Source organism: Diabrotica undecimpunctata, chromosome 6 (genome assembly GCF_040954645.1).
Source record: "Diabrotica undecimpunctata isolate CICGRU chromosome 6, icDiaUnde3, whole genome shotgun sequence".
NCBI lineage: Eukaryota > Metazoa > Arthropoda > Insecta > Coleoptera > Chrysomelidae > Diabrotica > Diabrotica undecimpunctata.
This window is the reverse complement of record NC_092808.1, coordinates 131,387,284-131,411,894: the sequence shown is the minus strand read 5'-3', so window position 1 is coordinate 131,411,894 and position 24,611 is coordinate 131,387,284. Positions and strand designations below refer to the sequence as shown.

The 24,611-nt window shown below is 34.0% G+C and overlaps 1 protein-coding gene across 3 annotated transcripts in view; it reads left to right on the top strand.

The window, feature by feature from the left end:
- The window catches only part of LOC140443913 (uncharacterized), a 120,232-nt gene that overhangs the window by 20,570 nt on the left and 75,051 nt on the right, over positions 1–24,611 (top strand). For 2 of the 3 annotated variants that reach the window (XM_072535423.1, XM_072535422.1), the window contains exon 3: positions 13,336–13,605. In XM_072535423.1, coding sequence (XP_072391524.1) covers positions 13,336–13,605 — 270 coding nt within the window. Of the gene's footprint in view, positions 1–13,335; positions 13,606–21,294; positions 21,436–24,611 lie in introns of those variants that run through there. The other variant, XM_072535424.1, reaches the window with a different exon arrangement.

Below are 24,611 nucleotides of genomic sequence, written 5' to 3'. Positions count from 1 at the left end.
GAGCTTTTTCTTAAAAGCATTATTTCTTTCGTGTTATTACCTTTGGTTTTGATGACTTTTAGGCTTTATATTCTAATATATCTTGTTCGAGTTTTGTACCTACAATATACTACTGTATTACTTCTGCGCCTAATTGTTATACAAATGACCTTTTGCTCGGTTAAACTACTTAATAAATATTTTTGGAGAATATTTAATATATAAGTTAATATTTACATAAACATTTTTTTGAAAATGAACGACAAATGCCATTAGAAATAGTTTATTTGACGTTTTGTAAATCGAAATTTGGGAATCGACCCTGCAATTTACCTATTTACAATATTTGTGTTTTAATCTCAAAAAATATATTAATTAAAAAGTATAATACAAAAAAAAAAATAGCTTGAAAACCATATATTTGCATACCATTACTTTGTGTATGGTGGTTCATGCATGGCTTTAAGAGTTTTGTAATAATTTTTACTTGAATTTTTTTTGATAATGCAACTGTGTATGCATGTTTTAAACTATTTTGGATATATAATATTTTATTTTGGTGTTAATATAACATTTTTTGTGGTTTGTGATCAAATGGTATTATTAATATCCACAGATATTTACGAAAGATACATACAAAATAATTAGCTTTAGGATATGGTAAAAAAACTTTTGATTTGCTGAAGATCATCAACATTTGTGTGACATTTGTTACCAATAAACGAGGAATTGGCCTTAAATATTCTGATCAATGTGGTGAAGCAATGTGATCAACATATCTGTTGAAGGGCTTTTGAGAGATTTGTTGGTACTGTGGAATCTATGAACGTTTGGTTATTTCAATATCGATATGAAAATGAAAGTAGATAGAGGGTGACCAATACATTGATGTCTCTTGTTTGAGTTTTTTGGGTATATTTTTTTTTTCAATGGTCTTAACTCCAGTTTATTTCACTGTCTAGAATCGACGGAATTTGGTTATTGGTCTTAGGGTAATATCCTGTCACCTTCGTTACTTTTATGTTTATACGTAGTTTTCCCACTTTAGATTGGATTCCGCGTTGTGGATTTATTTGCCTTTTGTGCCTACCCTAGGAATTTGTGAGTATTTTTTAAGTGAATACTTCTTATCGCTCGGTATGGCTGTATTGTTTTTCATGGACCAGAATCAATCTGCATAAATACAAGATAATAATGATAATGAATAAAATTTAAAATGATAATACATAAAATAAAATAAATTAAATTAAAATAAATTAACATAAATTTAAATAAATCAAAATAAATTAAAATAATATGAAATGAAATAAAATTAAATTACATAAAATAAAACAAAATAAAATAAATCTTAGTTTATTCATCAGAAACCAGTAGTTTTATTTTTTGAATATAATAATGACAAGATAGTAATGAAAATGTATGTGATAAATATATTCTGTATTATATTTAACAAATTTTAAAAATTACTAAAATCCCTTAACAACATTTTTAAAGAAAATAATTTAGATTTTTAAGTTTTAAAGAACTTAAATGTGTGATGTTTTTATAAAAAATATTAACAATTCAGTAATAAGCCGACGTACAATTTCATTAACCAACATATAGTAATTACGCGCTATAAGAAGTAGTCACTTATGTCGGCTCTTCCCAACCACGCGCCGTTTTTTTTTGTTGTTTTATGTAACTTTTCTGTACATATTAAAGTAATTTTTGATTATTTTCTTTTTTTTTTACATTTTTATGCCATTTTTCCTTTGGCTCCTTTATTTTGGATCTAATATCTCTATTAACTCGCTTATATTCGGGCAGCTCGCATCTCTGGTGCTTTCTTCTTTAGTTACATCAAGGATCTCTCTTATCATCGCCATTTCCTCCTTTTATTCGTGACTGGTATCTTATCGTAACATCTATTTTGTATTAATCTATCTTTGAGTTAGACAGACGAGACTTACTAATCATTATCAATCTGTATTGGAATCAAAAGGCCAATATAAAGATAGAAGAACAAAAGTCCGAAAATATAGATATAAAGAGAGGAGTAAGACAGGGCTGTGTTCTGTCACCATTACTGTTTAACGTGTACAGTGAAGCCATATTCCAGGAAGCGATAGCGGATCTGGGTAATGGAATCTCTGTAAACGGAAGAATAGTAAATAACATAAGATTCGCTGATGACACCGTTATAATGGCAGACACCCTGGAATCGCTACAAGAATTGGTAAATAGAATTAACGATTATTGCATTAGATACGGACTAAAAATAAATAAGAGAAAAACTAAATTTATGATTGTCTCAAAAACGCAACATGGAAATGAAAGATTAATGATAGAGCAAATCCAAATAGAAAATGTAGAGACATATAAATATCTGGGAACCTGGGTTGATGACAAAAATGACCAAAGCAGAGAAATCAAAGTCCGAATTGAAACTGCAAGGCAAGCATTTGTGAAAATGAAGACAATGCTTACCAACAGAAACCTTCAGTTGCATCTCAGATTGAGGGCTCTAAGATGTTACATATTTTCTATCTTACTGTACGGAATGGAAGCTCGGACATTGAAGAAACAACAAATAAGAAAAATAGAAGCGTTCGAAATGTGGTGTTACAGAAGAATATTAAAAATTCAGTGGGTTCAAAGGATTACCAATGCTGAGGTACTACGACGTCTAAATAAGGAGTTAGAAATTATAAACAGCATAAAAAGAAGAAAACTAGAATATTTGGGTCACATAACCAGAGGAGAAAAATATGAGCTGCTGAGAATTATTATGCAAGGAAGGATCCAAGGAAGAAGAAGCATAGGAAGAAGACGCATCTCCTGGCTGAAGAACCTTAGAGAATGGTTTAACTGTAGTTCACTACAACTTTTCAGAGCAGCAGCCAACAAAGTGACCATAGCCGTTATGATATCCAACCTCCGATAGGAGATGGAACTTTAAGAAGAAGATCTTTGAGTTGTTTCTATTCTCTATTCTCATCACTTGCTTCCTTTATTTGTGATGGGTATATTTTTGATTATTTGTGATTTTTCTTTTTTATTTTTTTTGTTTGCCGTCTGTTATAAACCGGTCGTCCTTCAGCCAATTGACTTATTGTACATTCTTCATTCATTTAACCTATCCATTCCAAAATTCTGGAACCCTGTATTAGCTTGTAGAGGTCTAGTGGATGTACTCCATATGCTTTAGAATCACTTGGTAGTCCTCAAAAAGTATTTGCCGACTGCGATGTAATACTTCGCCGCTATGTACATTTACTTCCGATGTATATTTTGAAATGTATGTACTTGACCGGTTATACTTTCCCAGTAAGAGTTATGTCGTATTCGGGGCCATGCTTTTTATGGTCGCGGACGATGCTTTTGGCACTCCTACGACTGACTCTGGGCCGAAGTATTTTGTAGCTGATCCTTATCTGTCAATTTCATCAACTCTTTCATTGCCGTGTATTCTCCGGTGACCTTGAACCCATACCATCCTGACACTGTCGCACTTATATTCCAAAAGACTGTCGAGTTCTTATAGTGTGGCATTTCCACACTACCTTAAGCTTCTATGAGCTCCCATGGTATCTGTACATATATTAATCTGCTTCATTATGAAAGCCCTCTTGTTAATTTCTCTTAGACAATTCAAGATTGCATATATCTATGCCTGGAATACAGAGATATATTCTCGTAGTATAATAAAAATATTCTGTGAATATTCATCGACGTTATTTGTGATTTAGTTGTGCTGATATTTTTTTGGTTAATTCTTTCTTAAGACAATTGTTATTAGATTTGGATTAAAGTATTTTCTTTAACAATAGAAATTCTAAGATTTCCAACCTGCAAAACTAAATTCAAATTTTTACCACTGCGCTTTCTACAAATTGCAAAGCAGACAGATTGATGAATTAGTCGATCAAGGGAATTTACAATTTGCATTCCACATGTCGTTCATCACGGCAAAAATTCTTAGTGAATTAGTTTCTAGTACTCCAAATCGTTCGAATAAAACAGAAAGACGGTTTTAGATTTAATTTTAATTCTTTCTGAGGCTCTGCACATGTCGCTCTGCTGATACATAATAAGATTGAAATACGTATAAGCGGATGGCAGATGCCCTACTTTGAAATTAAATCTAAAACCGCCTTTCTGTTTGTTTTCCATATTACTTTAATTCTTGTACGTATATTTTTCATTACTTGATTGTTATCGGTGTTCGCATGTGCCCCTGGATATATTTTTGTGTGTTTTAATGGTTGATTAATGCGTAGTCTATTTGATTACGTATTGTTTTCTAGTAGATATGAAGTGGTGAGGTCCACGTATACAATCATCGGAGAGGTAATTAGAATCAAGTGTTGCTGACAGAATTTTACGTCTTCATTACACGCATATCTTCCTTTCCTTATTCCTTAATTTCGACATCTTTCTCTGCCCAGCTGCAACATCAAAACGATATTTTTGACGAGTCTAATTATTGAATATAATATTATAAGAGAGAAAATTTTGCCGGCGATATTCTCTCGAATGATATTCGACAAGACTATTTTACGAGACAATTAATGCACCATATCAACGAAACATAATTTGCTACTATATTAAACGTACAATTATTATAAGCTATAGTAGTTTTCCCATTCTTTTCTACCAAAGCATGATTTTGTGTATTATTGACCTGTGGCATTTGGGAACTCAAAGGTCCAGCTTCACTTCTTTTTTTGAGATTTTCGCTCAACTTGTGGTGGTGACTGGTATCCAGCTGCAGATATGGTTTTAGAGAACTTGCATTTGAGTGACCCGTTAATTTAATTAACTCCTGTTCAGAAACACCTTACTTGAACAAGGCTGACACAGCTGAAGATCGATGAGAATGGTTTGTTATTTTATGTTTTTTTGTGTCTATTCCAATTTTTTCAGCTGACATTTTTTTAACCAAGTTTTTGAACCAAGATCCATCCTTCCAGTTGGGGTGAACGGTAAGAAAGAGTCTGTCTGATAAAATCTTTGGTCCCCTTTTTCGATTAATTTCCAAAATAATCTAACTGAGCATAAATTTTCGTTTAATGAATTTCTTACCAGCCATTCGCTGCTTGCCAAACTTTTCGAACTGCCTTGATTTGCTTTGGAAAATGTTGTATTCAATTTGGCCCGTAAATTGTCCCATAATATCAAATTCCTTCTGGAAAAAGTGAATCTTGCAGTTTACGGCCTCATTACCTCTCCAAGCAAGTTCAAATGAGCAAAGGTGAAAAAACTTTTTTTGTGCTCCATCGGGGGTTTCCTCGTCATAGCTTTGAATGATTTTTGATAGTTCTTCGGTTGATAATGCTTTTGAACTGAGTTTTCTTACTTTAAACACTTTAAAGCTACCTCCGCTTGGTATCTATGGGCAATCTTGCACTTTTAAAAGATATATCTGTGAAAGGGTCGATTTTTATACCGCACTCCGTATATTTTTCTTGTACTATTTTTGCTGTAGTATTTCACGTTGACTTTACAGGCGCCTCTTTATAGTCTTCGCCATTGCCCTTTTTCATGTTAAAGGCATAATCATCGAAAATTTTTGTTAGTTCCGTTATGGTAGTACATTTTTCAAGCGTAAAATTTCTCACCCGTAGGAACTCCGAAAATTGGGTCCAAATAGAGCTTCGGGACCTTTGCGTGCTTGATGGAACATTTTCTGAAACGAATTTTTTGATTTTTTCACCTGACTGGCATCCAGATTTTGATTTTTCTTCTAGGTTCATTATATCTGTCCAAAATATACACCTTCGTGACTGATCTGTCATAATTTTGTCCTGAGAAATCACGGACAAGAAGGAGTTTTGTCAGTAGAAAACGTGGCGTTGCTATATCGTTTTATTAGTTAAAAATAGTCTAGTGAAATAGTCAATATAATACCATTCTTGTATTCCTAATTTTGTCTGTAGGCTCCTATACCTGGATTATGTTGATGTTGATTAGATATTCTCTTATTTACACTAGCACACAATCTATCCGTATTGTTGACAACTGTACAAAGTTTAAGGCAGTTTTAACCCGTCTTTTAGGATCAGTGCGAGACCGTTGTAGAGCTTACATGTATAAATGTAGAGCTTTATAGGAGTGCCTTATCTATACACTAATATATATATATATATATATATATATATATATATATATATATATATATATATATATATATATATTGTCGGTTTACAACGTTCTTCGACGTCTTCCGATTTCCAATCTCCATCTCGATAGAATGGTTCCATAGATCGTCCTCCAGTTCTCTTTCCCTGATTTTTTCATCAACTCCTTCTCTCCAACTTCTTCTAGGCCTTCCTGGTCTCCGACTACCTCTTGGTTGCCATTCAAGAATTTGTCTTGGTATTCTATTCTCCGGCATTTTTCTTACGTGTCCGTACCATCTGAGTTGTGTCGTTTTGATGTCATCAACAATATTATGTGTAACCCCCATGATTTCTCGGACTCTCTTTTGTTATTCTGTCGCGTCTGGAGATTCCCGCCGAGCGGCGCCAGAAGTCCATTTCCAGTATACACTAAGTCCATATACACTACGAGATAAAAAAAGGTTGACATATAATTTTCCAATTATATGCAAATAAAACAGAATAATTTGAAGAGAATTGGAGTTATTTTTGAATTTAACGCTAAAATCTCATTTTAGTCTCGTTTATATTAAGAACATAAAATTTTAAATGTTAATAATTTTTTATCTTTTGTTATTATTAGGATATCGATTTTCGCACCTTGAAATATCTCACCAGTTGATGCATTTCTTATTAACTCATAAAATATTTTTAATGCAGGCAGTAAGTATTGCTTCAAATCTATTAATCGTGTATTAAATGTTGTTATCAGCAGTTCGTTGTTACGTTGTGACTAAGACTTGGGCTGTAATCGTTGGTCTTCCAAATACATAATATTATGTAGTGCTATTTTGCGTGTGAACAGTCTAACATCTCTATTAGTAAAAACTTATTAAACGATGGTTAAATGGAGGAGATATATACTCGGTAACTATTTAAAAAGTTTTTTTTTTTAATTTCCATCTTTATTAATAATCTGTAGTACATTAATGCCAATAATTAAATTATTTATTATAAATGGAAAAATAATTGAGCTGTAGGGAAATGTCTAGTGACATTCCGTTTATGTTAATAACACTGGCAATAGCATTCGCTGATCGGTTTGGCAAGAATCGGTCAACAAGTCATTTGGGGTATTTCGCTCTCTGTTTTGCGATCTCATCAATTCTGGCCCAGAATGTTAGAATATTTCCGGTTTTTTTTGGATGTAGTTAGTTCTCTCCAGCTACCAAGAGGCATTGGTCATCATTTTGAGGACTTTAAACTGGAATCCGTCTCGTATTAACAATTCGTAATCATCATAAATGGCTCGACAATCCGTTGTGGATCTTAGCCTGCTCACAAAGAAGTCGCAACTTCCTGGCAACTTCCCTCCATCTTCTGACCCTTAGAATCTGTAGGTCTTCTTCCACATCATCAATCCATTACCTTCGTGGTCGTCCTCTGCTTCATGTGTCCTCTGGTTTTGAAAATGTTAATCTCTTCGTGTATTCGTGATCTGACATTATAACAATGTGTTCAGTCCATCTAAGTCTCTGCAATTTAACGAATTTCATAGTATCTGGATCGGTGTATAACTGATATCTTGAGTTCAAAGTTGTATCTTCGACGCCATAGCACATTTTCATTTGCGGCCCTACTACTACCTGAGTTTAACCTTGTCTAGGAGGATGTCTAGGAGCTTAGTAGTTCGCAGGGAGGCTGCCTTTTGAGAGGGGAGGACTTTAATTGAGTCCAAATTATGGATGAGGTTTTTGTCTTTGATGAGGCGATAGAATGGTCTCTGCTGGCAGATATCTGAGGGAATGTGCTCGATTCTGTAGCTGAAAGTGGATGGTGGTTGTTGTGTGTTAGGGGTTTGGGATTGAGGGGGTATTGTTTGTTGTGATGTGGAGGGTAGTTGTGCGGGTGTATGTATGGGTGGTGGTGTTGGTGGTGTGTGCTGGCGTGATTGTGTTTTGTGAGTGTGTAGGGCTGTGATTGGTGGGGTTGAGGGTTGGTGGATTATAGTATGGGGTGTCTGCTTTGGATGTGGAAGGGGTAGCGTGATATTGCTCTGTGTGTGTGTGTGTGTGTGTGTGTGTGTGTGTTCTTTTGTGTTTTCTTGGGAGTTGTGAGTGTTCTTGGTGTGGTTTTGTTTGTGTCTATGTATTCTGAGGGTTTTTGCAAGGATATGGAGATGTGACTGTGGTCTGTGGTGGCTCGTAGATCCTTCTCCCACTCTTTCAAGTTGGGAAAAGGGCCCGTTGTGTATAGGATGGCCTGGTTTTCGGATGCTTCCGTTCCCAGTTCAAAAGGGATATCTCCAAGGAGATTATGGTTTTTGGGGGTTTTAAGAAGCTTTCTCAGACTAGAAAACTTCTTAGGGATTAGTGTGATGTAGTATCTGTGTGTGTTTGGGGGTTGGGTATTTTGACTTGGGTGGAGGTGGAGGGGAGGGTGGAGGTATAGGCAAGGGCGGTTTGGGTGGGGGGTGGGGTGGTAGGTGGTTGGTATCCGGGAAAAGCAGACATGAAGGCGTTGTGGATGAGATTTTTAATGATTTCGGGTGAGGATGTTGCTTTTTTGGTTTGTTTATTTATGTTGTGGACTATTGGTGTGAGGTGTTCGGAGGCCGCCTCAGGATTTTGGCAGCAGATCTCTTCCAGAGCTTGCTTCCATTCCTGTGGCGACTTTGTTCGTGTCCGTCTATAGTGACAGACACGTGTGATATGTGTGAGCAAGTGGATTGGGAATCTTAATCTGAGATCCATTCGGTGTCTGGTGTTGGTGGTCTGGGTGGGAGTTGTCTTCGTCGTCTGGGTGATGTAAATGTATGAATTGTGTAGAAATGAATGTGTGTGTATGACTGTGTAATTAGTATGTGTGTGGAATGTGTGATGTGGCAGTTGTATGTGTGTGAATTGTGTAGATGTGTCTATTTGAGATGTAATCGAGTTTGGATGTTGTGTGTGTGTTGTGTTGGCTTTACCTGGGTGAGTGTGCACTTGCGTATTCGATAGGGCTCTTCGGCGATGAGCTCCAAAACAACACCATTGTCAATATCTCCTTGCCCCCTTATTTTTTAATAACCGGTTCCAAGGATTTATCGACCGGCTGGCGCCACGCCCGTTCGGTTTTGATGCTAGATTGCCAGTTTTGGTACCTTACATGCACTATTTTATACCTCCACGTGACAATTCGCATTTATTATTTTTTTCTGGTGGTCCAGATTTCCAGAACGCGTCCCGTCGGCACCGTGGATCCGTTCGCGGGTTCACTAGGATTTCGCGACCGTTGGCACACGCGGTTGCCGTTTTTCGCGCTCTTTTAACGGTTTGGACCTTTGTTTCGCGGCTTTTCTGGAACTTCACTTCAATGGTGTGCGTTCACGTTGAGAGATTACGCGAGACTGGGTGTGTCGAATTTACGGCCCCAAAAATCTCTCAAAAAATGTTTCTGTCAAAAATACCAAGAAGTCTTTTATCATGTTGAGATAAGGTCCATGTTTCAAACCCATATATCAAAACCGGTCTTGTATATATTGAGCTTTACTGCACTTTTATATTTTTATTTTTCAAATATTTCTGGAGATCGTGAACAGTACTGTTTGCTATTGCCATGCGTATTTTTATTTCGTCGCTTGTCTTGTTTGTTGCGTTTACTAGCGATTCAAGATATGTGAATTCTTTGACTTGCTCAAAAGTATGGTTGTTAATTTGAATTCTCTGTTGGATATTTCGAGGGTTTTTAGAAACCAACATATATTTGGTTTTTTTCCTCGTTTACCACAAGTCCTAATTCACTTGCCACGTCCGCAAGCCTTATGAAACACTGTATTATGTCTCTCATACTTCTGCCCACTATAACTATATCGTCAGCGAATGCGAGAATTTGGGTCGATCTATTAAAAATAGTTCCATTCATTCAATATTTAATTGTCTGATGGCCTTTTCCAAGGCAACACTAAAGAGGAGACACGCCAACTCGTCCCCCTTTCTTGGACCATTATTAATGTCAAAGAACAGAGTTTTCTCCTTCAATTCTAACGCATGAGCTTACGTTTTGCATTGTTAATTGGGTCAACTTAACTAACTTAGGTGTGATCCCAAAGTATTTCAAGTGGGAAAATTGAAATACATATTATTCAGAATTCTTTACTTCTTTTCGTTTTTTCTATTCATCTTAATATGTATGTGAATCCAAAAAATTGTTTATTTTGGCTTTAATGTAGTACATCATTTTCATCTTAAATTTCACAAGAATATGTAGGTATGATCGGCATTTTAAAACAACAATTCTTACTTTCTTTAACTTTACTATCATGCATGTTAGTTTATGATATAGCTTTTCTGACAGTTAAACTCCGTTCGTTGTACCTTTGCACATCATAGTTGTACGAATTAAATCAAAGCGTTAACATCAAACGTAAGTCTTTTCTATATTCATGAAATAATTAGGAAATGTTTAATATCCCGTTAAACGTATTTATAGTGATTGTTTTTGTTTATTTATTGTACTGGATGTTAAAAACTCATTATATAATTGTTTTGAACGCAATTTTGAGTTTTCTACATATTCAACGTTATTATGATTATTGGAAGAAATGCTCTATTTGAAATACTGTAGTCGAGAAAGATGGACCCAAGATCAAACAGCTTAAATTCTCCTATTTATTTATATTTTTATACACCAAAGCATCCAACAGCCGAAGCCAGTTACTGGATGAAAAAAAAAAGTTTCATTCAAAATAAAAGATAAAAAAACTCTTGTGCATGCTTTTCGAACTAAGTTACTAACACAAAAAAAAATTAATTAAACTTTACACAACAAAACAATAAAAACAATGCAAAAAGAAAAATTTCGAAAATACATTAATTTGTAGAAAACTTAAAGGGTGTTACAAATTAGTGCTCAATCTGTTAGGCTAAAATAATACGACTTTCCTTATGTCGCATACCTAGAGACTTAGTATTTATTTTTTATACTAGCTGGTTTTTATCAATTTTTTTTTTACTTGTGTATCGAACTTCTCTGTAGTTTCCAAAATAAAGTGTGGAAAGTTATGTGTAAAAGGTTTCATTGTTTTAGCTCAAAGAATTGATCAATTACTTTGTTACAACCTGTATCTACAAATATCACTAAATGACTAAATTATTAAAATAAATTGAAAAAAAAAACAAAATATCAAAATTATATATTTCCTTCACTTTCAGAATCCGAGCTATCTCCAGGATTTATTATGATGGGTTGAATATCAATATCAACTATATTTTGCTCTCGGACACACCACTTTTGAATAATTTCATAAGTATGTCTTACACATTTTTCCCAAATGTCTCCATTACATTGATTAAGTGCCTCTTTTCACATATTTATAACAGCACTATCAGAATAGCCGTCCCTATCAATATGCTTATTATAATATGACTTGCAATTTGCCCAAATTAATTTAATAGCGTTGAATTCGCAATGATAAGGAGGTAGTCTCAACACTTCATGACCATGCTCCCTTAGTAACTCATCAATAACATACACATTTTCTTTTTTATTCATTTTGGCAACTTGTAATATTTCAGGTTTTGTAAATTTTGGGTTAAATTGGATAGTATTTGTTGTCAGCCAGGTAACAATTTCGTCTTTCTTTGAAGCAGTGGTAGGTTGCTTTTCTAAAAGAACACGCTGATATTGAGCATTATCCATTACAATCAACGATGGTTCTTCTAAATTGGGAATTACTTGTATCCACTTAGTAAAAATGTCGTTGTTTATTTCTCCATGGTAATCAATATGTTTAGACTTAGAACAAAACAATAAACTTGCTTCAGAAACAAATCCTTTAGAAGAACCAGCGTGAACAATTATGAAACGTTTACCATCAAAACCTTCTGGTTTACGTACACTTTTGCTACTAGTCTTGCCAGGAAGTTGTTTTATTTCCTTTTGAATAAATCCATGTTTCATCCAAAAAAACAAGTTCTCTTGGATGCACACTTTCCAGGTTTTCAAAGTACTTACGAAAGAATTTTGCTCTTAAAGCAACAATATTGGTTCGTTCGAATCATGATCTTCGATTATCATCCTTTTTATATTTAAATCCTATATCTCTCAGTACAATGCTCAAGGATGTTTTTCCCATAGTAACAACTTCTTTTTCCTTTAATTCACATTTCAAACTTTGTAGACTAACATGCCTTTCAAAAAAAAAAAATAATGAAAACTAGTAATAATAGTGAAACTTTATTTTAGAAGTGGTAATTTTGATGTGAAACATCTATTGGCTGGGGTATAAACCAGATCGTTTTTATTTTGTACAATATCAACTTATACTTACTTTGTAGGTACATATTGTACACAGTGTTTCGTATTGCCATTTTAGTTCCTTCAGGCAGATCAGTTGTCTTGCTTTTACGACGACGTCTACTTTTGCCTGGACTTGAAAGGACAGGATTGCTTTCTTTTTGATTTTTAATTATACATACTGTACGCCGTGATATTTTCAAGGCAGCAGCTACCCTCTTAAATTAAAAACAATTTCATGATAGGTAAATTATTAAACAACATACAATTCATTACAATACCTCTTGAACACAAGCCAAAGATGCCAATAAGGGTCCTCCGTTCCTTTTTTCCAACTCAAAATATTCATACAAATTCAGCACGAGTTGCTGGGATTGAGAATTTAATGTATTTCCAGGCATATTCTAAAAACAAAAACCTTGAAAAAATATTCTGTTTGATATTTGTTTGATATTTATGACAACAAATAATGTTTTATATCGATCCGTTAGACAGAGTTTTAGCCAGATTCAAAAATGATACGTCAAATTAAAGGTAAGAAAATTTAACTGCAAAATTTATACTTACATCAAGGAATCCAACACTAAGTGAACAGTTAGTCGTTATAACTCTTTTAGTAAACACCACAACGCTGTGAAGTTGACAATAAGCAGGTTCAATGATGAGAATTTATCACAGACTGTTGTTATATTACTGTCTTTGTCTGATGTATTATTAAATGTTGGACAAGCGGCTTAATTTCAACATTTTATCTTCTGTGAGTAGAAATGAGACAAAATTTAAAAATAGTTCGTGAATAATTTCATACATGTGCAAAGATATAGCGAACGAACTGTAAGATTGTTCATTATGCAAATTTTTTACACTGCACTAGCTAAATTTACTTTCGTTTCAAAATTCCTGGTTTCTGGGTTCATGAGGTTTAAAGTAGGGTTGTGCTTTATGGACGGTATTCCGTTTATTGAATACCGTATCAACATTTACTGTTTTCCAGGTTGGACTCCCTTGCATGAAGCCTGCAATCATGGGTGGTATGAAGTGGCCTTTCGTCTTGTCCAATCGGGTGCCAACGTAAACGCACGCGGTTTGGATAATGACACTCCTCTCCATGACGCAGCTGTCAACGGACATCTCAAACTTGTCAAGCTGTTAGTGGAAAAGGGTGCAGATATATATGCAAAAAATTCTAAAGGGAAGACTCCATTAGACGTGGCTCCCGCCTCTGTTAAGCCTTATCTTCTAAATTCCGGTTTGCCTTTACCAGGTGAGTACACTTTTTTAAATCTAGTATTATGCTCTTTATCTTTATATTTTACATATTTTACTCTGATGTAGTTATATCGTGTTTTAAATATACAGGTTACTTGGAGAATATACATACTTATAATCATCATTTCATTTTTAATTCTTAATTCATGTCAGATGTAAAATCTGTCCAGCAGGTATTATGCGTGTGTCGTATCATCGCATTAATAAAATATTGTGATTGTTCTAAGGAGTCGCATCCTTATACCATGCGGTCCATATGTATGGAATAAATTCATTTTCACCGTTATTATGTACTATGTGAAAAAAACCTGAATCAGGTCGATTTTTATTCTTAAATTGACAATTTACGGTATGAAAATATTATCCCTCTCCAGCACCCCCTTTGAATTATATGCACCCCTAACAAAGGGTGTCGCGTGGCGCTTTGTTAGAAAGGGATTTTAGTCCTCTGTTCAGCAATATAAAGTTTTTTGAGTTAGTGAAATCATAACTAAGAAAACTGATTGTTACAATTAAATTAAATGTTCAACTTGACCACCTTTATTCACTTTTGACAATAACCGAGGCAATTTGGAATGGAATCTTGTATGAACCCGGGGGTTAGTTTGTTAATTTCTTCTGTTATCCTAACTTTTAAATCGGCAATATTGCCTGGTCTATTAAAATATACTTGTTACTTGTACTTGTTCAAAGATGGATAATACTCCTAAGAAGCATACTAAAGTAATCGCTCTTAATGACCGTACGTCTATGATAGTGAGAAGTATAGCTACGGCAGTTGGTGTGGGAGGCAAGTGTTTCAATAGTTTCAAGAACATTTCAATTCAATTCAAGATGAATTACGATTCGTCCATATCAATTATACTGGCTCCTTGATCCCTCAGTTTCTTTATTTCCCTGAGAAAGTGGCGCCTCTATTTCTTGTTTTTCTATTAATATGGAATTTCTACCCTGATTGCCAAATTTAAAACCCATGTCGTGCAATAGTCTTCTCAATGTACTCTTTCGTTACTGTTTGACGAACAGTAACGTAATTAAAAACAGTAAATAGTTAAAAACATTTAACACAATTTTTTTGCATTCGCTATTTAACAATTTACCGTTTTTGAATTTTATTACACTTGCGGCCATTTTGACATTGGCACGACACAAACGACTGACATCGACTGAATATCCTTTTATTGTCTCCCAACATTTTATCTACCTGAATTTATAATTGCAGACATTAAATAATAACTTTTAAAAATCCGTAAACTAATTTTCGAAACCAATTCAGATTTCTGCTTTAATCTGTGCCTTCTAAGAATTGCAAGGCAAAACAGACGTTGATAAAGATGTTATTAGAGACATGGGGAATCTAAAATTGCATTCCACAATGTGGAATTTGTGTGGAATCCACAAATCTAAAATTTGTGGAGTGCAATTTTAGATTCCTCTATGTCTCTAATAATATCTTTATCAACGTCTGTTTTGCCTTGCAATTCTTAGAAGGGACATATTAAAGCAGAAATCTGAATTGGTTTCGAAAATTAGTTTACGGATTTATTTATCAGATGTCGCTATTGTGTCTAGATCTAAGCCATTTTCTAGTTGCTTCTAATATGGCAGGAAAGATTATTTTCATGTTCAGAGCGTTTGTGAATAGCCGCTCCGAAGATCCCTTTTAGGGTGAAATACGTATAAGCGGATACACAGATGCACTATACGTGAAATCAAATCTTAACTGTCTTTTCTTTTTAATAATTTTTAAGTTTTAATTATGTTTTCTTAATTCTAAATAATTTTTTAATGTATGTAATTGTAAATCCGGTACAGAAAGTTTGGTATCATTAAAAGGGTATTAAGATCAAAAAGGGATTATACAAATAATTATTTTATTTCTACGAATTGTAAACAATTTTAAAGAGAAGGTATAAAACCGAAAAGACCAAAAAATTCACAAAAGTGAAATATTTTTTCATTTTACATTCATACATATTTCCCAAATTTTTTTTATAGGAGTCGGCCCATGACGTACGATTAAAAACTTTGACAACTTTACCCGCATTTTTTATTGCAGATTCAGATTTTACGTCAAAAACTGTCTTAAGTACCATAAAAATTAATTTACAGACTTCTGATATTGTACTGATTTCTGACTGTTATACATTGCGCGTCATGAAAAAGGGACCACCTAGAATTTTATAAGAATTTTTCAATAATTTTAAGTTTATGCAATTTATTCTATTGTAACTGAACTCCCACAATGCAGAAATTCTTTTAGGCACCGCCACTGGGTGCCCACAGATCAATTAAGTTGAGTTAAGTACTGTTTGTACGTTGTTTTTCTTGGAATATGGCTGTTCTGCTTTTCAAAAATCTTTAATTAGTGTATAGTTGTTCAAAGAGTGAACTTGTGCAATTTTTAAATTTAAAACTATGGCTGAGAGATTTGCTAGATCTGTTCAAATTGTTATTTTGATTGATAATAGAATGAGTCAAAGAGAAATGGCCAGACAGCTTGGAGTCAGTCGTTGTATGGTCCAAAAAACATACCAACGATTCGTAGACACTGGATCTCACGAAGCACGACCAGGATCAGGCGCGAAAAGAATCACGACGGCCAGAGAAGACCGTTCTTGACAACGCACTTCCTTGCAAAATCGGTTGCTAGGGCAATCCAAAACCGTTTTGCAAAATGCTCACGGGTGGACATTAAACACTTCTACAGTGAGAAGAAGGCTGAGGGGATTTGGTCTAAGGGCTCGTTGCTCAGCAACAGGACTTTTATTAACAGCAGCACATCGACAACGCCGACTTGAGTTTGCCAGAGACCACGAGCATTGGATGATAAAAGATTGGAAAAATGTTTTGTTTAGTGATGAGTCCAGGATGGTTCTTTATGGATCAGACGGTCGCATCAAAACGTACAGCAGACGTGGGGAACGATGTGCTCGACGAGCACAAGCAGCATATCGTTCTCGACGTTGCTTTTAGAGGAGGTTCTGTAATGTTTTGGCAGGCATTTTATTCGAAGGCCGTACTGATCTCGTGTTTATTAATAGAGTCATTCGATAAATTTTTGAAAATTTCATGAAAATAGTGAACACATTTTTTTATGTTTTCCAATCCGATGTAAAGTTTGTGAAATATTCGACCGTCCCGCTTCTTTTGGTACACCCTGTATATATATTTGCATGTGTGTGTGTGTTTAATTCATTATTTTTATTCCAAACCCACAAGACATCAATAGACAAAAAGCGGTTACAAGAGTCACGCATCTTTTCAATATAACCGGAAAGAAGAAACCGTGTGTTAATAATTACATGAATTATCCCCGACCTACACCAATATTTTCCGGAGTAAGCGTTTTACTGAAGAGGGTGAAGAGGAAAAAATAAGAAAACCATTTTCTGTCGAACCGGGAACGCTTGAAATTAGGAGAATAATCGACTTCATTTTTTATCGCGAACACTAGCTGTGTGCTGTGTTATGTTATAGCCTTGTAGCAAATATAAACTTATTAATTAATATGCGCTAGCGGGCAAAATTTATGAGCATTAACAGTCCGAAAATTTTATGCGGCGCTGTTGCCACGCGTAAAGTATTTCTTTAGATATTTAGATTTAGTTTTCTAGTTCATGAAAATGTACCTACCTTTGGATTATGGTTGACTGCGATTATATTAATATTATATATTTACAGATCCGGCCCTCAGTAAGTTTTATTTTTGTGCTGTATTAGAATATTTTGTTACTAATGCACATGTTTTGTACATTTGGACCGTACATAATAATCAGACTTAATCAAATATGAATAGTCAAACGTAAAGTATACAGGGTGTCCCCGAAAATAGTGCGTTCCTTTAAGGTATGGATATAATACACAATTTAGAACAAAAACGTTCTATAATATTTTTCTCTAAAGTTACATGTTTCCAAAAAAAAAAATACATTGTTTTCCATATACGTGAATTTTTATTTTCAGAAAACCTATACCTTTAAAAAACGCACTATTTTCGGGGACACCCTACTGTATACTGTATCTAACTGAAGAAATTGAAAAACCGGACCTGTAAATGCAAAAACTACCGACTGATAACAAGCTGATATGTAATAATCTAAAACGATAGTTCCAAGTAGAAAACCTAATAGTGGTTAATAAATTATAATAATTATCTTTATTTATTTATTAGTATTTGTTTTTCGTGTTGCGACATTTAAATTTTTTTTGTATAATTTTAAATATAAACGAATTGCAATAACAAAAACGTGTTAGGAAGTGACAGCTATCAAATTTGTTTGGTTATGATATTTGGGTAGGGAGGATATATTGCCAGACGACATCACATACTACTTGCTTGGGGGACGGCAATCGGTCAGAAATGCTAGTTTTTGAAATTTTGGTTTTGGCCAGTTTTTTATGTAAAATACCACTCTGTGCGACGTACGGAGCGCTCGACACCATTATTACGATTCGAGTGCCCTTGGGAGATATCATTGTCCCTATTATATATATTTTAATATTTTCTATACATTTATTTGTTTGCTACAATAGATCTTGTAATTTTCTCGTTTGATCAATATATTTTTGTTTGTTCACCCTTTTAATTACTTCCTCGTTAGATATTATATTCTTCCAGAAAATTTTTAAGGGCCTTTGCTATGCCCATAACTCAAATGACCCCAGTTTGTTTACGTATTATTTGTTCAGTCTCTACGGCATAATATTTAAGCACCCCTAATTTCAATTTAAAGCTTATTCTTATTTCTTGTGTTAATTAGCTAGTTGTCCACTGGATCTATTCATAAGTTGTATATATATATATATATATATATATATATATATATATATATATATATATATATATATGTATATATATATATATATATATATATATATATATATATATATATATATATATATATATATATATATATATATATATATATAATGAACCAGAAGTATTTGCTGACAACGTAAGGAAGTAAACATTAAATATTGGGTTTGCAGCAATAGAAAATGAAACGTGTACTCTTTTAAATTTTTATTTCAAGCTTTCGGACATTGGTTATGTCCTTCATCAGGGAGAAACTTAATGAGGTTGTATCATCGATGATGTATTTTAATCTTGATAAAATTTATCACAGTCTCTCATCTTTTTTCAATATACAAAACCTATTTTTATGTTTAAAACTTAAAAATTACTGTACATCCACAACACTTAATTAAGTGAAAGAAAATACCTTGGAGTATATTTTGATCATAGGCTTACATGGAATACTCACATTCTGAAAACCACACAGAAAGCTACTATGTCCCTGTGCAGATGTAGAAGAATGTGCGGTAAGAATTGGGGACTTAACCCCAAAATGACTCTATGGTTATACACAAGGGTTATTAGACCCATGATAACCTATGGCTCGGTGACGTGGTGGACAAAGACGCAGCAAGTGGGAGCATTAAGGCTGCTAGGAAATACACAAAAGCTAGCATGCTTGTGTATTACGGAGGCCATAAAAACAACTCCTACTGCATTGTTGAAAGTCCTGTTGAATCTACCACCACTTCATATCTTTATACAGGGCGAAGCCAGATCAGTGATGTACAGATTAATCCATAGTCAGCGACATATAAGCCAGATGCATGGTACTGACAACAAAAAGCTAATCGAGGAGCTAAAAGCCGATATTGTGATGGAGAAACCTATCGATGCAACAGCTTCGAGATATAGCTTTAACAATAAGTTCACAACTAAGATACTAGGCAGGGAAGACTGGAATAAAGGTGTACCCATACAAGCTGCTGCTACCTGGTACACGGATGGCTCAAAAACATCGGAGGGTGTGGGAGCCGGCATAGTAGGGACAAATCAAGGGATACATTTCCCGGTAAGTCTATCTAAGGATGTGACAGTTTTCCAGGCGGAAATAACTGCAATCCATCACTGCGTGGAAGAAATAGAAAGGCTGGAAAGAACGTTCTGTTCAGTTGCCATCCTCACAGATAGTCAGGCAGCGCTTAAGGCACTCAATTCTGTAGAGTACGGTATGGGATTGCGTGTGTGCCCTAAATAAACTAGGAGACCGTAGCAAGGTTACGGTAGCCTGGGTACCGGGGCACGAGGGTCATAAGGGCAATGAAAAAGCAGATGAAATGGCCAAACAAGGCTCATCATTGCCATTCATTGGACCGGAACCCTTCTGCGGAGTTGCTAAATCAGTAACAAGAATGGCTACAAGGAAGTGGGTAGCTCGCAAATCTCTGGAATGGTGGAGGAATTCACCAGGACAAAGACAGGCGAAACAGTTCATTACAGAACATTTGCCAAAATTTACGGCAGACCTAATAAGCAAAGACAGGAAAACAGTCAAAACCGTAGTAGGTGTTCTAACAGGGCACTGTAAGCTGAATAGGCACTTGTAGCTGATATCATTATCAGATGATGACCTGTGCAGATTCTGTCACCTCGAAGAAGAAATAGCAGAGCACATTTTATGTCAGTGTGACAGTCCGGCAAAAATGCATTAGGAGAAGAAAATCCACCGGCAAATAGCTACATGGAAGGTACAGTCCCGAAGCTACTAGACTTTATAAAAAGGGTCAGGCTAGAGAATGTTATCTAGGACTAGAGTACCACAATAGATCTGAAAAGATCGCAGTGGAATAGGCCTAAAGGCCACCTCTCTTAATCTAATCTAACAGTACGGCGCTTGCTCATCAAAGCTGCAAATGAAAATCGTACTTTTACTGCAACAGTATCGAAAGGGTTAATTTTTTTTACTTTTTATTATTGTTAAAAAAGAACGAAGTAAAAACGACTTCAAGGAATTATCATCAAGTATTCCTCATATACCTTTTAGACCCTTCAAAAACCCGTATAAGGTTTTTTTCACCATTTTTTTCCTTTACTAGCTAAGGTTCAAATTATTGGCCCTTGTTTTATTTTCTTGATATTGCTGGTAATAGGATTATTGGGTTTGTTTTGTCTGTTTGCAGTTTATATTATCTTAATTTTATTTGTAATATTTTATCACTTGGCTTTTGTCAAATTCTTCCCTTAATTTTGCCTGTCTGTGGTTTATGTTCATTGATTTTGTTGACCATATAAATATGGGGATTAATTTGTTTTTTTAAGTATTTCAATATTGCTATCTAATAGGGTTATTAACTTTACAAATGATTATGTGAATTATGATTTTTGATTACGTTTAGAGGAGCTAGCGCTCGGTCAACCCGCTCTGTATCCGACTTTGTTCGCCTTCTGATTTCCTTAACCCGGGATTTTCTCAATTAAAGTCTGGCCACTATCATTATCAGAATTAACTGAAACCCACACTTTAATATTTTATTTTATATACTAAAAAAATTTTGTTGAAGGACCGAGACTCCTAAAGAATATAAAAAAAGCGAAAGAATAAACATTTCTCGACCTCAGGAAGTATGAACAAACCGCGTTTATCAAATTCGTTTATTGTGTACTGCCAGAGTTTAGTGCCTAAATTTTGTAGCGATATACTGTGACTGTGACACTGTTTTGTTATTAACTTTCTAATCAAATGCCTAGACTGATAACGCACGAGCAAACACGATTGTAATTCGGAGTGTAAAAGTATTTTTACCGAAATGTCATTTAGATCGGCAACATGGTCGGAAATCCAGTTTGTATCGGCGCGCGAATAAACTCTGTTCTCTCTTGCCGGCGCGATATCAAGTAAGTGTGTATGTGTTTTGTAAAGTAAAGCAAAGCTTACGTGCTTACGGCACAGCGAGAGCAAAAGAGGTGTCGATAGGACGAACGCAAGCAACCAGATGCGTCGGGGGGCTTCGTCTCAACAGCATAAAGGTAAATGTCAGACTAGGGTCTAGAAAATCATCGGGAGAGGCTCCCCACAAGTTGTTCTACTCTCGACAATAATCGAGCTAACTACTTCGTCGTGCCGTGTCTTTTATTTTACATGTACATGGCTGCCTTTGCCTTCTCGACATTTTTAGGAAACGGTGTAGTATACTCGTATTCGTACTATTGACGTACGGGCGTTGTTGATATGATTTGATTGCCGAAAAGCCGGTTTATTTGGTTCTTGAACCGGGTCTGTGTTTCTCTCGTTTGTTGTTTTGAGGGATTTCCGATTTGTTTTCGAGTATCTTGATTTGACAGATTGGGTAGGTACTTACTGTTGCTATTTTAAATTTAATTTGCCTACTTTCTTTTGTTTGTTTACTGGTGGTTAAGAATAGTAAATGAGTTGTCGATACTATGCGAGATTATTTTTTGTCGACTTCTTATTATGTCACTTAAATGATTTGCGATATGATGTTTATAAACCATTTTTATTATTTTAAATCTATTTCGAAATTTTTTATGTTAAGAGTAATAAAAAAAATTATGCTATAAAATGAATTATCATTACTACTGAAATTATTTTGATAATAACTTTCGATTCGAATGTTAAATATTTTAATTTTTTTAAATTTGGTCTTATTCTTATTATATCATTGAAAGTATCGCAAAACAGATTTATAATAAGTAATAAAATAAATAATTATGAACCTTCATTGCGATGGTGAAAAATGTATTAATATAATTTATTTGTATCTTGGTCGTATGTGACTGGTACGGTATGTTTATATATTTAGACACACCAGTCAATATTGACTGGTAATCATTACGAAACTAGTATTTTGCTTTTCTACTTTTATTCATAATGTTGGTTTTATACATTTTAGTCTAATCAATGAGAGCAAAAATAGGATATTTTTACGGATTACCTCCGATTTCTATCCTAATGCTTCGATTTTGATGAAATGTTGGGAAGAGGTTTTACTTACCTTCTAATTTAAAGTCTACTCTACGCCGATATATACTTACCATTTTTTTTTAGGGGTGAAAACTACCCCTTATTGCCAAAATTGAATAAAACTAATTGTAACGTAAATCAAAGTACTTTTTAGGCTTTAATGGCGTTTAGTGAAGTTAAATATGGGTCTTTTTATACTTTAAGGCATTATTATATTATATAAAATGTGTAAAAAAGTGATTTATTATAGTTTTAATCCATTTAATATTATAGCAAGAATTTACTTTTTCTCAAGAATTTTTAGTCACCATAGGAATTATGATCTGTTACAATATCTAATTTAAATCAATTTTATATTGGTATTTTTTGTCAATTTTATTTTTCGTTATTTCATTTTTTTACCCTTAAAAACAACCTCTATCTTTATAAAATAAAAAATACATTTGAACATTATCATTTATTTCTCTTTTTTTAAATGAAATCGATACTTTTTTGTCATTTACAATAAAAATATCTTTTTGTAATTTTACATCCTTTATAACTACCCCCCATGATGGAAAATATAAAAGTTTAGAAAAAAATGATCTTGCAGAAAAAAAAATTTACAAAAGATGTATTGAAAAATGCGTAAAATTTTTTTAGACATTTAAAGAAAAACAGTCATGTCACTAACTTATTTTAATAATTCTAATAATTTTTTTATATAAACTCTGTTCATTTTAAAGATCCATTCGAAAGCTATTTAATTACCATTTAATAACTATTACTTAAGGAAATTTGAAGGACTATAAAACCACATTGATCAAATCAATTCAAAATATTTAAAACATAATGACGGTATTATAGTCGGTTCACAATTTGTCGATAGTTCACTACAAGTTTAACCCTAATTAAAAAACTGAAATACAGAGAGGATAGGTAATACGATATAATAGTAAAAACCAACCTGAAACTGACGGTTTAAGATGTTTTCGACTAACCCACCTTGTATCTGAAGGAATACAATACCTTATAATCCTATTACGAGGGTATTTTGAATGGTTAAAGATGACTGACCAGTGTCGTAGAGTATATGATTAAAACATTTATTTGAACTAAATAAATATATTTTTTAAATTGTACTTATGTAAATTGTATTTTTTAATAAAACTTATTTATTTTATTCAAAAATAAAAAGTGTCTTGCCATTTGTAAAAGATATATTTATTTAATTAAGGGGAAAGGCGCCAAATGTCGCCTGGCAAAATTTCCGATGTGTTTTAAATGTATCCATTATTTTCGAATCCGGAGAAAACTAATAAATATTTTTGAAAAATTTAAACGCAGAATGAAAGATTACATTATTACTGAGGGCAGAAAGTCCCTGAAAACTTCTACAATGTTTATTTTAATATGTTATGTAACAGGGGTGGAAATAAAAGAGAAAATATAGTATAATTTTTAATTGAAAATATTGCATACAAAAGAAACTTTTTATTTATTCTAATAAATATTTCATTCTGCCTTTAAATTTTTCAAAAATGCTTTTTAGTTTTCTCAGGATTTGAAAAAAAAAATGGATACATTTAAAACACATTGAACATTTTGACAGGCGACATTTGCGCCTTTCCCCTTTAATACCTTACGATTACAATTCCTATTACTTACCTTATGTAATAACGATTAGAAAACTATTCAAATTCCAAATAAATAGGATCAACTTCGGAATCCGAGTCGTCTTGAGGGTTAATAATTAGCAGTTGTGTCTCTACGGTCGCATCAATTATGTTATCAAGATCCCACATTTTTTGTTCTTCTTCTATTACATGTCTTACTGCATCTTTCCAGTTTTGTTCTGTAATATGTTGTAAAGACTCTTATAACAATTCACGTACAGCTTGTATTTTATATGACGTATTTTTTCTAGCCACATAACTTTTCATTTGTGCCCAAATGAGTTCAATTGGATTTATTTCTCAGTGGTAGGGTGGAAATCTAAGGACTGTGATGTTTCGCCTTTACGCCATTTTGTCAACTACGTATTTCTTGAACTTAGATTTGTATTGCCGGGCAATTTTTAAAAGTTCTGCTTTTACCATTCCATCTTAGTAAGGCAGATACCTATTCCGCAGCCAGTCAAGAATATCCTGTTTCTTCCACGCAGTCGTTGGAAGTCTTTCTACTAGTCGTTAATGATAAAGTGCATTATCTAATACTATAATTGAAATTGGTGGTATGTGTT